This window comes from Pristis pectinata, chromosome 33, assembly GCF_009764475.1.
Source record: "Pristis pectinata isolate sPriPec2 chromosome 33, sPriPec2.1.pri, whole genome shotgun sequence".
Taxonomy (NCBI): Eukaryota; Metazoa; Chordata; class Chondrichthyes; order Rhinopristiformes; family Pristidae; genus Pristis; species Pristis pectinata.
In genome coordinates this window covers 8,700,175-8,714,948 of record NC_067437.1, presented here as the reverse complement: position 1 = coordinate 8,714,948, position 14,774 = coordinate 8,700,175, and the positions used below count along the sequence as shown (strand labels likewise).

The following is a 14,774-nucleotide window of genomic DNA, read 5'->3' as shown; positions in this document are numbered from 1 at the left end:
AAATTTTAATGAAAACAGAAAATACTGGAAAGACTCAACGGGTCAGGCAGCATCTGTGGAGGGAGAAGCAGAGATAACGTTTCAGGTTGAAGCCACTTTATCGGACCTGACCTTGGTCCAGACCTGACTAACTTGGCCAATCCAGATCCGTCACCAGCCAGTCCAGGACCCCACTCTGCTACAACTTGGCCAGTTCAGACCCCACCCTGCTACAACTAATCAAGACCCGACCTGGCCTTGGCCAGTCTGGACCCATTTAGAGCTGAAGATTCATATTGTTCCATACCTCATCCAATCATTGCCATAAACATAACGGCCTTAAAGGTGCTACTTGTATACAGAGAATATTATGCAAGTCATTCTGGTTTGGATAAAGCGCTGAGCCGGACCTGAGGTGATGGGGTTAATCATTCAGCATTTTATCAATTTAAAGGCTTAAAGTAAACAGCAGCACATTCTGGATCAAGTGCTAAAATTCCACCTTCAGCTTTGCATCATTGAAGGTCAAAGTGACTTTCCACAAGTTAAGATGTAAATACAAGACACAGTGCCAGTTGTGATTGAAACTGTCCTTGACATAATGCAGGGTACATGCAGCCTACACTTATCACATAGACATTTTTGCAGGTTTCATATCCTGTCAATACAGCTCAGTGCTTAGGAATTTGATGGCACCCACAATTTTAAAATTAAATATAATTGCAGGTTTGATGCCACGAGTTTGGCTGTAACCTCTTTAGTACCAATGGCAACCTGCTGATCAATTAAACGTGTTTATTTGCACGGTACTGTTTATGATTGTGTAATGATATAACATTCCTTTAGCATTGACTTCAGAGATTGATATTTGATGGGAGAAGGCCCCAAACCTTATCAGAGCAGCCTGGGTTCTATTTGCTCATCATGCTGCTCAAGATAATCTATCTCCCTGGTATATTCCTGCCCTCACATGTCCCCTGTTACCGTTAATGTGTAGAAATCTATCTACCTCCTGCTAAAGTGCATTCAGTGACCTGGTTTACACAGCCTTCTGTGATAGAGAATTCCACAGGTTTTCACCCCTTTCTCCTCATCTCAGTGTAAAATGTCCAACCCCACATATGGAGACCGCAGCCTGTTTCTGTAATCCCCTGCCATATGAAGCACCCTCACTACTTCCAGTCCACTAACCCTGTCAGATTTTCTATCTTTCAATGAGATTTATTCTCATTATTCTGAAGCCTAGTTCACCCAACATCTCCTCACGTCATCTCAGGAATCAGAGCATTAACCTTTGTTGCATTCCATCGATGGCCAGTAAGACAAAAACTGCAACAATGTTCTGGGTGTGATCTCATCAAGGCCTTCTATAATTGTAGTAAGGCATGCTAGCTTGTGTACTCAAAACCTCTTGCAACGAAGGCCAACATACCATTTGCCTTCTTAACTGCTTGCTGCAGCCCGTATCTTTGCTTTCAATGACTGGAGTATGAAGACACCCACATCCGTCTGTACATCAACATTCCTGATCTGTCATCATTGAGATAATATTTCTCTGCTTATTCTACTAAAGTGGATAATATCACATTTCTCCATATTATACTGAACTTGCAATTCATTTGCCCGCTCATAATTTCCATGTTGATTCTACCTGATGACCTTGAATTTTTCTGAATTGCTCTGCTATAATGATCTTAATGATAGCTTTTAATATTTTCCCTTCATTTAATGTTGTTATCTGGCCTGTATTTTCCTGTTTTCTGTCTTTCTCCATATTTTTAATAAAGGAGTTCCATTTGTCATTCTCCAATTCAATGGAACCTTCCCTGAACCTAAGGAATTCGGAAAATTAAAATCAATGCATCAATTACCTAAATAGCCACTTCTTTTAAGAACTCAGGATGGTCCATCAGGACCTGCAGACATGTAAGACTGTAGCTCCAGCAATTTGCTCACTTCCATCGCCCTGGCTATTATAATTTTCCTGAGTTCCTCACCCTTCCAATTGCCGCTTTACAGCTATTTCTGGGATATTGATTGAATCCTCTATAGTGAAGACCGAAAGAAAATACTTGTTCATGTGCCATTTCCTTATTTTCCTTTATTAGTTCTCTGGACTCACATTCCATAGTAACAATGCTCAAGTTTCTAACCCTTTTGTTAAGGTATCATTGAAATTTTTACTTTTTTTTTACATTTCTGGCTAGTTTTATCTCGTGCTCTAATTTTCCTTCCTCATTCATCTATTCATCTTTTATTGTTGTTGTTGTTACATTTTGTCCAACCTTTGAATTGCCACTCCTCTTTGCACAACTTATCTTTAAGTCTGATAATGCCTTTAACTTTTTTTAGTTTGCTGTAGATAATGGGTTCCTACCTTGGTATTTTCTTTCTCATTGGAATCTATCTATTGTGCGTATTCTGAAAGATCCCCTCAAAGGTCACCATGATATCTCAGTTGACTGATGCCTTAACTTAATATGCCACTTCCTTATAGCTAGCTGCTTGAATTCCATCATAATTGCCTTAACCTTAAAATATGAACCCTGAATTCATTCTTTCCCCTTAAATTGAATGTAAAATTTGCCGCTCGCCACTCTTTGACATTCCAAAGTGACCATTCCCTCTCAAAACTCTGGTCCTTTATTACCAACAGCACTTCACTTCTCATGGCACCTTGTTTTGCAACTGCAGTAGATGCAACATTGATTCTTTTACTTCTTCCCTTTCCTCCTTGCTCATGATATGATATTCTTTACATTGGAATAACCAAATACATGCTTGGAGACTGCTTTGCAGAACATTTCCGTTCAGTTTGCATCAGGGATCTGAGCTTCCATTTGTTTTTCACTTTAATTCTCCATCCCACTCCCACTCCGACCTCTCTGTCTTTGGCCTCTTTCAACTGTTTCGACAAAATCCAATGCACTTCCGGGAACAGCTTTTAATCTTGACCTGGCAAGGTGCAATCCTTGGGATGTAACAGTGAATTCAACAATTTCAGATAACCAACCCTTCCAGTTTTCACCAGAACTGACCAGATCTGATGATAGGTCATTGACCTGAAACACTGACTCTCTTCTTCTCTGCACAGATGCTGCCTGTCCTGCTATTTCTAGTTTTCTCTGTTTTTATTTCAGATGGCTGGCCCCACCACTATTATATCTTAACAGGAAGGAACCTGAGATTTATTCCTTTTAGCAGTTTTATTTATTGCCTGCAAGTGTGCTGAGCCAGCATGTGTCTGCCAACTAGAGCCTTCACTGTAAACAACATGGCATCTGTCAACAATCATGCAGTAGTCCAAGATAATCCCCAATGACTCAGAGGAGAACCAATAATTATATATTACTACAACTACAACATAAGATTTCTTTATGAGTCATATGTGCATCAAAACACACAGTGAAATGCATCTTTCGCGCAGTGTGTTCTGGGGGCAGCCCGCAAGTGTCGCCACGCTTGCAGCGCCAACATAGCATGCCCACAACTTCCTAACCCGTACGTCTTTGCATGTGTCATTTAGTCACTCTTTAGCTTATAATGACATAGAAGGAGGCTTTTTGACCCAGTGGGTCCCTTGCTGGCTCCCAGGTGAGGAGTGGCATTACACTAACCGGATTTCCCCTCTCCTTAGTTCCCTGTCCTCCAACAATTTATCCTCTCTCACATGACTATCAATTCCCTTTGATTCATTTTGTCATCAATCTAATTTAAGTTCACAACAAGGCAATTAACATATCATCACAGACATTCCTCTTGTGCTCTCCACCCCTCCCCCTTCTCTACAACTTAAAACATGTTTGATTTCTAAGATTTGTTGGTTCTGGGGAAAAGTCACTTACCTGAAACATTGACTCCGTTTCCCTTTCCTACAACTTCTGTTTTTAGTTCAGCAGCATAGTCAAATAGAAATGATCATAGAAACTAAACAGAACTGTGGAACTTACCTGGGCAAATTTGACTGCAAACAATTTCCTGTTGATGAAGAGAGAAAAATCATTAGAGTCATAGAGCATAACAGCACAGAAACAGGCCCTTCGACCCATCTAGTCCATGCCAGCCTGGTTTTCTGCCTAGTCGCATCTACCTGCACCCGGACCATAGTCCTCTATACCTCTCTCATCTATGCACCCTATCCAGACTTCTCTTAAATGTTACAACTGAACCTGTATCCACCACTTCCGCTGGTAGCTCATTCCACACTCGCACCACCCTCTGATTGAAGTAGTTCCCCCTCAGATTCCCCTTAAATATTTCACCTTTCACCCTAAACCTATGACCTCTAGTTCTAGTCTCACCCAACCTAAGGGGAAAAAGCCTACATAATTCACCCTATCTATACCCCTCATAATTTCGTATACCTCCATAAGATCTCCGGTCATTCTCTTGTGCTCCAGGGAATAAAGTCCTAATCTATTCAACCTATCTCTGTAACTCAAGTCCCAGCAACATACATTTAAACTTCCTCTACACTCTTTCAAACTTATTGATATCATCCCTGTAGGTAGGTGAGCAGAACCGCACGCAATACTCTAAGTTTGGCCTCGCCAACGTCTTATACAACTTCAACATAACATCCCAACTCCTGTACTCAATGCCCTGATTTATGAAGGCCAGTTTGCCAAAAGCTTTCTTTACGACCCTATCTACCTGTGATGCCACTTTCAAGGAATTATGGATCTGTATTCCCAGGTCCCTTTGTTCAACCACACACCTCAGTGCCCTACCATTCACTGTGTTATTCTTACCCTGGTTTGTCCTCCCAAAGTGCATCACCTCACACTTGTCTGCATTAAATTGCATCTGCCATGTTTCAGCCCATTTTCCCAGCTGGTCCAGATCACTTTGCAAGCTTTGATAGCCTTCCTTGCTGTCCACTACACCTCAATCTTTGTGTCATCCGCAAATTTGCTGATCCAGTTTACCACGTTATCATCTAAGTCATTAATATGGGTGATAAATGACAATGGGCCCAGCACCTATCACTGCGGCACACCACTAGTCACAGGCCTCCAATCAGAGAGACAAACACCTACTATCTTGGACCGGCCATTATGTGAGTGATTCAGTGTTAGAGTGGGGGACTGAGGCTTTGGCTCAAGAGGCTTCCGCAAGAAGAGGCTGAGTAAGTGACCTAGGTGAGGGGAATGCGAGCAGCTCTTGAAAAAAATGGTTTCAGTAAGAAGGCACAGGTAAGAACAGGTAAGGTCTTTATTTTGTTGTCTATAAATCTTTGGTCCTTTATTCAGTGTAGGCACGATGGCAGTTAGGGCAGTGGAATGCTCCCCCTGAAAGATGTTGGGGTGTCAGGGAACCTCACAGTCCCCCTGATGACTACATCTGCAGGAAGTGCACCCAGCTGCAGCTCCTGACTGACCAGGTCAAGAAAATAGAGCTGGAAATAGGTCCTGCGCAGTGAGTTAGGAAAGAGGCTGAAGAGCAGAACCTCCAAGGTAGTAATCTCTGGATTACTTCTGGTGCCCTGTGCTGGTCAGGGCAGGAATAGGATGATAGAACAGATGAATGAGTGGCTGAGGTACTGGTGCAGGGGGCAGGGTTTCAGGTTCTTGAGTCATTAGAACCTCTTTTGGGGCAGGGGTGACCTGTACAAGAAGGACGGGTTGCACCTCAACTGGAGGGGAACCAATATTCTGGCCAGGAGGTTCGCTAGTGCTATTCTGGAGGGTTTAAACTAGTTTGGCAGGGGGATGGGAACCAGAGCACTGGGTCAGAAAGTGGAGGCATTGAGAGGAGGATAGATGTCAGGGCCAGTAAAAACAGGCAGGAGCAAAGTAATAGACAAGATGGGACGGACAGTTTGAAGTGTGTGTATTTGAATGCTAGGAGTATTATGGATAAGGTTGTGAACTTAGAGCAAGGATCAGGACATGGAACTATGACTTCGTGGCCATAACAGAGACTTGGTTGAGAGAGGGACAGGAATGGCTGCTTAATGTTCCAGGGTGTTGATGTTTTAGAAAGGATAGAGAGGGAGGGAAGAGAGGAGGGAGAGTTGCACTACTAATCAAGGACAATATCACAGCTGCACTCAGAGGGGACATAATGGAGGGCTCATCTACTGAGTCTATATGGGTAGAACTCAAAAATAAGAAAGGTGCAATCACTCTGATGGGATTATACTACAGACCACCCAATAGCAACCGGGACATTGAGGAACAGATATGCAGGCAGATTAGGGAAAGGTGTAAAACTAATAGGGTTATTGACATGGGGGACTTCAATTTCCCTAATATAAACTGGAACCTCCTTAGTTTAAGAGGTTTAGATGGGACAGAGTCTGTTAGGTGTATCCGGGATGGTTTCTTAAATCAATATGGAGATAGTCCAATGAGAGGAGGGGCTGTACTGCACCTGGTGTTGGGTAACAAGCCTGGCCAGGTGACCGACCTTTCAGTGGGAGAACAGTTAGGGAACAGTGACCACAGCTCCTTAAGTTTTAAGATAGCTATAGATAAGGATAAGTATGGACCTTGCAGGAGAGTATTACATTGGAGTAGGGCAAATTATGAGACCATTGGGCAGGAACCAAGGAGAATTATTTAGGCTTAGCTGTTTTTGGGCATGTCCACATCTGACATGTGGAGGGTATTTAAAGACCAACTGCACAGAGTGCAGCACAGGGATGTTCCAGTGAGAAGCAAGGACAAGGACGGCAGGGTAAGAGAACCTTGGATGTCGAGAGAGGTGATGAATTTAGTCAGTAAGAAAAAGGAAAAGTATGTAAAGCTTAAGAAGCTGGGATCAAACAGAGCACTTGCAGATTATAAAGAAACCAGAAAGGAACTCAAGGGAATTAGGAAAGCTAGGAGGGGCCATGAAAAGTCCTTGGAAAGTAGGATTAAAGAGAATGCCAAGGCATTCTATGCATAGTCCTTATACAATGAGATGGACTCTGACCTCACGATCTACCTTGTTGTGACCTTGCACCTTATTGTACTGCACTTTCTCTGTAGCTGTGACACTTTACTCTGCACTGTTATTGTTTTTACCTGTACTACATCAATGCACTCTGTACTAACTCAATGTAACTGCACTGTGTAATGAATTGACCTGTACGATTGGTATGTAAGACAAGCTTTTCGTTGTACCTCGGTACGAGTAACAATAATAAACCAATACCAATACATACATCAAGAGCAAGAGGATAACTAGGGAGAGAGTAGGACCACTTAAGGATAAAGGAGGGAACATGTGTTTGGAAGCGGAGGATCTGGGTGAGGTCCTTAATGTACTCATCTAATGCATCAATATTTACCAAGAAGGATGTGGAGGACAGGGTGATCAGTGTGGACCATGCTAATATGCTTGGGCATTTCGAGATAAAAGGGGAGGTAGTGTTGGGTCTCTTAAGAGCATTAAGGTGGATGTCCCCAGGGCCTGATGGGATATACCCTAGGTTATTAAGAGAGGCAAGAGATGAGATTGCTGTGGCCTTGACCAACATCTTTGTGTCCTCTCTAGCCACAAGCAAGGTCCCGGACTACTGGCAAGTAGCTAATGTTGTTTCATTATACAAGAAGGGAAACAGGGATAATCCTGGTACTATGGGCCAGCGAGTCTCACGTCAGTGATAGGGAGGTTACTGGAGACGATTCTTTGCAATAGGATTTATGAGTATTTGGAGAACCCTAGCCTAATTAGGGACAGGCAGCATGGCTTTGTGCAGGGCAAGTTGTGCCTTACTAACCTGATTGAGTTTTTTGATGAGGTGACGTGGGTGATTGATGAAGGTGGAGCTGTGGATGTTGTCTACATGGATTTTAGTAAGATGTTTGACAAGGTCCCTCATGGGAGGCTCACCCAGAAGATTAAGATGTGTGGGATTCAGAACTGGCTTGCCTGGAGAAGACAGAGGGTAGTGGTTGATGGGACATTTTCTAGCTGGAGGTCTGTGACTAGTGGTGTTCCTCGGGGATCCATACGGGGAGCTCTGCTGTTTGTGATGTGTATAAATGACCTGGATGAAAATGTGCATGGTTGGGTTAGTAAGTTTGCAGCTGATATGAAGATTGGTGGTGTTGTGGTTAGCATAAAAAACAAAGGATTTAGCGGAACATAGATCAGTTGTAGACATGGGTGGAGAAATGGCAGATGGAGTTCAACCCGGCCAAATGTGAAGTGTTGCACTTTGGGAGATCAAATGTAAAGAAACAGTACACTGTTAATTGCAAGACCCTTAACAGTGTTGACGAGCTCCCTGAAAGTGGCTACACAGGTTGATAGGGTGGTAAAGAAAGCGTATGGCATGCTTGCCTTCATTAGTCGAGGCATTGAGTTCAAGAGTCAGGAAGTTATGCTGCAGCTTTATAAAACTTTAGTTAGGCCAAATCTGGAATATTGCATTCAATTATGGTCGCCCCCATTATAGGAAGGATGCCGAGGCTTTGGAGAGGCTTCAGAAAAGATTTACCAAGATGCTGCCTGGATTAGAGCCCATGTGCTATGAGGAGAGGTTGGACAAATTTGGATTGTTCTCTCTGGAGTGGTGGAGGCTGAGGGGAGACCTGATAGAGGTTTATAAGATTATGAGAGGAATAGATAGAATAGACAGCCAGTATGTTTTCCCCAGGGTTGAAATGTCTAATACCAGACGGCATGCATTTAAAGTGATGGGGGTAAGTTCAAAGGAGAGGTGCGGGGCAAGTTTTTTACACAGAGAGTGGTGGGTGCCTGGAATGCGCTGCCAGGGGTGGTGGTGGAGGTAGATACAATAGGGGCATTGAAATGGTAGGATATGGACATTGTGTAGGCAGAAGGGATTAGTTTAGTTGGGCATTTTATTATTAATGTAATTGGTTTGGCACAACATTGTGGGCTGAAGGGCCTGTTCCTGTGCTGTACTGTTCTATGTTCTATGTACCACTCTCTGGCTTCTCCCACTGAGCCAATATTGAATCCAATTGACTACATCATCCTGAATGCCACGCGTCTTAACCTTCTGGACTAGCTTCCCATGCGGGACTTTGTCAAAGGCCTTGCTAAAGTCCATGCAGACAACGTCCACCACCTTCCCTTGATCAACCGTCCTGGTAACCTCGAAAAACTCTATAAGGTTGGTTAGACATGACCTGCCACGCACAAAGCCATGTTGACTGTCCCTAATCGGGCCCTGTCTATCCAAATACTTATACATCCTGTTCCTCAGAATACCTTCCAATAATTTACCCACGCCTATAATTTTCCTGCTTATTTTTAGAGCCTTTCTTAAACAACGGAACAACATCAGCTATCCTCCAGTCCTCTGGCACCTCACCTGTGGCGAAGGATGTTCTAAATATCTCTGCCAGGGCCCCTGCAATTTCTACACTAGCCTCCCACATGGTCCAAGGGGACACCTTAAAAGACCCTGGGAATTTATCCACCCTAGTGCGCCTCCTCTACTGTAATCTGGATATTGTCCATGACCTCACTATTTTTCCTCAGTTCTATAGAGTCTGTGTCTGTCCCTCAAGTAAATAGAGATGCAAAAAATTCATTTAAGACCTCCCCATCTGTTTCAGCTCCACGCATAGATGACCACACTGATCTTCAAAAGGACCAATTTTGTCGCTTATTATCCTGTTGCTCTTAATATAGCTACAGAAACCCTTGGGATTCTCTTTCACCTTGTATGCTAGAGCAATCTTATGACCTCTTTTAGCCCTCCTGGTTTCTCTCTTAAGTATTCTCTTGCACTTCTTATACTCCTCAAGCACCTCATTTGATCCTAACTGCCTATACCTGATATGCGCCTCCTTCTTTTCTTAACCAGGGCCTCAGTATCCCTCGATAACTAAGGTTCTCTAAATCTGTTAGCCTTGCCTTTTATTCTAACTGGAACATACCTATTCTGTACTCTCAGTATTTCACTTACCAAGCATCTCTTTGCTGGAAAACAACCTATCCCAATGATTACCTGCCAGATCCCTTCTGATGCCCTCCAAATTGGCCTTCCGCTAGGATAGAATCTTAACCCTAGAACCCGCCTTCTCCATAATTATCTTGAAACTAATGGAATTATAATCACCTACACTCACTTCTGTCACCTGCCCTGTCTCATTACCTAAGAGGAGATCCAGTATTGCGCTCTGTCTAGTTGGAACCTCTACATATTGATTAAGGAAACTTTCCTGAACACACCTGACAAACACTGTCCCATCCAGTCCTTTTACAGTATGGGAGTCCTGGTCAATATGTGGAAAGTTAAAATCACCTACTATCTCAACTTTATATTTCCTACAACTGTCTGCTATCTGTCTACAAATTTGCTCTTCTAAATCCCCCTGACTATTGAGAAGGCTATAATATAGTCCCATTAACGTGGTCATCCCTTTTTTATTCCTTAGTTCCACCCAAATTGCCTCGGTTGTTGAGCCCTCCAGTGTGTCCTCTCTGAGCACTGCCGTGACATTTTCCCTGATGAGTAATGCCACCCTCCCCCTTTAATACCTCCCCCTCTATCATGTCTAAAACAACAGAACCCCGGAACATTGAGCTGCCAGTTCAGCCCCTCCTGCAACCAAGTGTCACTAATGGCTACAACATCATAATTCCATGTACAGATCCATGCTCTAAGTTCGTCTGCCTTACCTACAATACTCCTTGCATTGAAATAGATGCGACTCAGAACATTTGTCCCATGTTCAATCTCTTGGTTTTCATCTTTGCTTATCTTAACATCTACTTTCCCCACAGCCTCTCTACTTGTTGCCCTGCCACTCTGGTTCCCACCCCCCTGCAACTCTAGTTTAAACACCCCCCCCCCCCCCCCCCTCCAAGCAGCACTTGCAAACCTTCCTGCAAAGATATTGGTCTCCCTCCAGTTCAGGTGCAATATACCTGAACCGTTTGTACAGATCCCACCTGCCCTGGAAGAGAGCCAGTAAGAAACTAATAAAATTAGTAAGAAACTATAATAATCCTTGATCTCATATCAAAAATAACTTTCCTTCCTGTATTTCTTTGCATACTTCCTTAATTATTCAAACCATCAATTATTAAAACAATGTCACCTGACTCCTTAACCTCTTCAGTTTAACTACTTACTCAAAAATCATAATTAGTTTATTAAATAGTTTACTTCCAAGTTGAAAGTGATCCAGCAGTTCAGAGTGAATTTGAGTTCACCTTTCCACTTGTGTGGATCCCCACAAGCCATAAACAAAATGAGGGAATGATGGAAGGATGAGAGGCTGAGGAATTCACACAACACACCATCCAATATTTAACATATATAACAATATATCACATGGGCAACAACACCGCACTTTTTACAGCACATTCAGCACAAACCCATCACTATAACCAACCATTTATTATGTAACTGTGTGTTACAGTTATAGATCCCTACATCACATCTTGTATCTCATAATGTATTTTGCAGTATATAAGTCACATCATCGATCACATGAGTTTAAGATGAGTACAGGTACTTCTTGTGAGCTGAGCCTGTGCCAAACAAACAGTCTGCAATCTCCCGAAACTCATTGCTCCTGTGAAATTTATACACTTGAGCATTGCATTATAAAGTTGTTTGTGATGAACTCTTGCTGCCTTGGTGAAGCAGCCAGCATAATCAAAGACACCCACCCGGGTCATTCTCTATTCTCTCCCCTCCCATCAGGCAGAAGATACAGGAACCTGAGGACTCTTTACTCTGTATTCTGTTATTGTTTTTACTTGTTCTACCTCAATGCATTCTGTACTTACTCAATGTAACTGCACTGTGTAATGAGTTGACCTGTACGATCGGTATGCAAGACAAGTTTTTCACTGTACCTTGGTACAAGTGACAATAATAAACCAATACCAATGTATTAAAGTGGACTCAAAAGGCTGAAAATACTCGTTAGGCTGGGCACTCTATGAAGAGAGGGGAAAAAGACTTACATTTCTATACTACCTTTCCCATCCCCTGTAGTAACTCCCAAAGAGGTTCACAGCCCCCAATAAAGTATCATTGAAATGCTGACACAAAAGCTTCTGCAGATGCTGCAGTCTGGAACAACACGAAATGCTGGAGGAACTCAGCAGGTCAGGCAGCATCTATTAGAGGGAAACGGACAGTCGACGTTTCGGGTCGAGACGCTTCATCAGGACTGTTGGTCAGTATTGAAGTGTTGTTACTTTTGTAATGCTGAAAATGAGGTGGCCAATTTATGCACAGCAAGCTCCCACAAAATGCAACAGAATAGTCATGCTCCTTGAGGGATGATTATTGGCCAAGGCAACTGAAGAATGCCCCCTGTTTTTCAAAATGGCACCAGGGGATCTTTTACATCCACCTGAGAGAGCAGTCAAGAATATTTTTAATGTCACATCCAAAAGCCAGTGCAGCCCTCCCCAGCACCAGGATTGGGAGGAGTTGTCACAGCAGCCTGGGTGACTATCTGTCGTGCATTTTGTAGATGGCACACACGGCAGGTGCAGTCCTCCTGTGGTAGATGGAATGAATGTGGGGAGTGGTAAAGTGGCTGTCAATCAAGTGGGCTACTTTGTCCTGGATGGAGTTGAGTTTAACTGTTATGGGAGCAGCAAACATCCAAGCAAGTTGAGACTATTTTATCACAATCCTAACTTAGGCTTTATAAATGGCAGAAAAGCTTTGAGGTTTCAGGGGATGAGTCATTTGCTGCAGAATACCCAGCTTCTGACCTGCTCTTGTAGCCACGATACCTATGAGACTTGGCCAGTTGAGTTTCTGTTTCGTGCTGATCCCCAGGATGCCACTGGTTTTGACTTGGTGATGGAAATTTCAGTGGATGTCAATGGTAGGTGATCAGACTGTCTCCAAACTCAGTCAAATGCCATCTTAAAATCAAGGGCAACCTCTCTCACCTCCCCTCTGGAATTCAGCTCTTTGGGCAAGGCTGTGATGGTGTCTGGAGCCAAGTGATTGTGGCAAAACCCAAATTGGGCATCAGTGATCAAGTCATTGCTAGGTAAGTGGCATGTAGTAGAACTGCTGATGACACCTTCCATCACTCTTCTGTTGATTGAGAGTAAGTTGATTGGTTGGTAGTAAGCCAGGTGGGACTCATCCGGCCCTTTGTGGACACAGCATATCTGGGCAATTTTCCAGTCTGTCAAGTAGTGCCAGTGATGTAGTTGTATTGAGAAAGCTTGGCTAAAGGCATGGGTCACTCTTGCAGAAACCTATTCCAGCTCCTGTTCACCATCTCCCTGCATACAATTCTGGCCAACTGTATCAGAACCTAACTTCATTAAATGAGAGTAGGTGGTAAACAAATCATCTGCCCACCTCTCAGCTCATTATAACATCATCCACTGGGTCTGCCTCAGTGGCGACATTCTTGCCTTTAAGTCAGGAGTCTGTGAGTTAAATTCCCAGCGTAGAAAGCTGAGCTCAGAATCCATTCTGATACTTCTAGTGGGGCAATGTTGTCTCGGATGAGAAGTTGAACTGTCTGCCCTCTCAAGTGGACATCAGAGATCCCATTACGTTATCTTGAAGATGAGCTAGAGAGTTCTGCCTTGTGTCCTGGATCACTCAGCAAAACTAAAACAGATTATCTGCTTGTTATCACATTGCTGATTCTGGGCTCTTGCTGTGCCCAATTTGGCTGCTACGTTTCCTACTTTGCAATAGGGACAACACTTACAAAAAGACCTTCACTGGAATGTCCTGCAAGTGGCAGAGAAGCATGTCTTTCTTTCTCTCGTCCATCGCCATCTTCTCCCGCTCCTCCTTTCTGTCTCCCTCTCCTCCTTCTCGCAAATACAGCCAATTGTCCAGCAACGGTTTACATTCCATTGAAAGGCAGTCTAGTGGAATTGCTGCTGTATTGAGGGCACAGTTACCATCGCACCAACCCATGAGACATGCGGCTGAGTGGGATTATAGGTACAACAGGTGGCATGGACATTGTGGGCTAAATGGCCAGTTTGTGTACTCTACAACTCTATCACTCTATGACCTTTGGCACAGAAGAAGAGAAGGGGAAGTGAAGACAGTGGGAGATAATTGAACCATAAATCTGATTATACCTTCATGTCAAATCTAATTACTGTTAGCGCTATTAAATTTTTGCAATGCCCTTCCAGATTTATTAAAACCTTTATGATACTGTAAAACATTAATGAGTTTTGATGTTGCAAATTGAAACAGTTATTTCCTGATCTTTATGCAAATAATAAATTAGAGTAACATTTATTATTGACATGAAGCTTCCTATTGGGCTAGAGTTATTTTCCAGTTTAGAGTCATAGAGTTCTACTGCATGAAAACGGGCTCTTCGGCCCATCTAGTCTGTGCTGACTAAGCACTAATAGTGGAACAGTACAGGCCATTGTTCATCCCTGGGCTGGACTGCTCACTCCCTTCAGTTTGGTCACACAGTGGTTGATATTCGAAATGTACAGAGACCTGGAGGCAAGAGTTCAAATTTTGCTGATTCAAGCAAATAAATAGATCTGGATTATAAACATTGCGTCAACAATGGTAGCCATCAAATTATTGGAATGAAGTTTCATGATCACCATTATGGATGCCAGCATTTTATTCCAGACCTAGTTGAGGGATAGTAGAGGAAATCCACTAGTGGCCTTGGGCAAATATTATCCACAATGGATCACTAAAACACGATTTGTTTGTTATTCCATTGCAACTTATCTGAGTTTGCTGTGCTTTATTTGTACGTAATACTGGTTGTTAACTATCATTGCTGTCTTAAGACTGCACAACTTTAAGGATTGTATCACACGATTAACTGTTATGTAGTTCTTATAATGACACAGAAAGGGCCATTTGACCCATTGGGTCCATGACATCC

At 43.1% G+C, this 14,774-nt stretch overlaps 1 protein-coding gene across 13 annotated transcripts in view; it reads right to left on the bottom strand.

Moving 5' to 3' along the window:
* Positions 1-14,774, bottom strand: part of LOC127585698 (receptor-type tyrosine-protein phosphatase H-like) — a 123,984-nt gene that overhangs the window by 96,679 nt on the left and 12,531 nt on the right. For all 13 annotated transcript variants that reach the window (XM_052043392.1, XM_052043393.1, XM_052043394.1 and 10 more), the window contains exon 2: positions 3,930-3,957. In XM_052043392.1, coding sequence (XP_051899352.1) covers positions 3,930-3,957 — 28 coding nt within the window. The remainder of the gene's footprint in view (positions 1-3,929; positions 3,958-14,774) is intronic.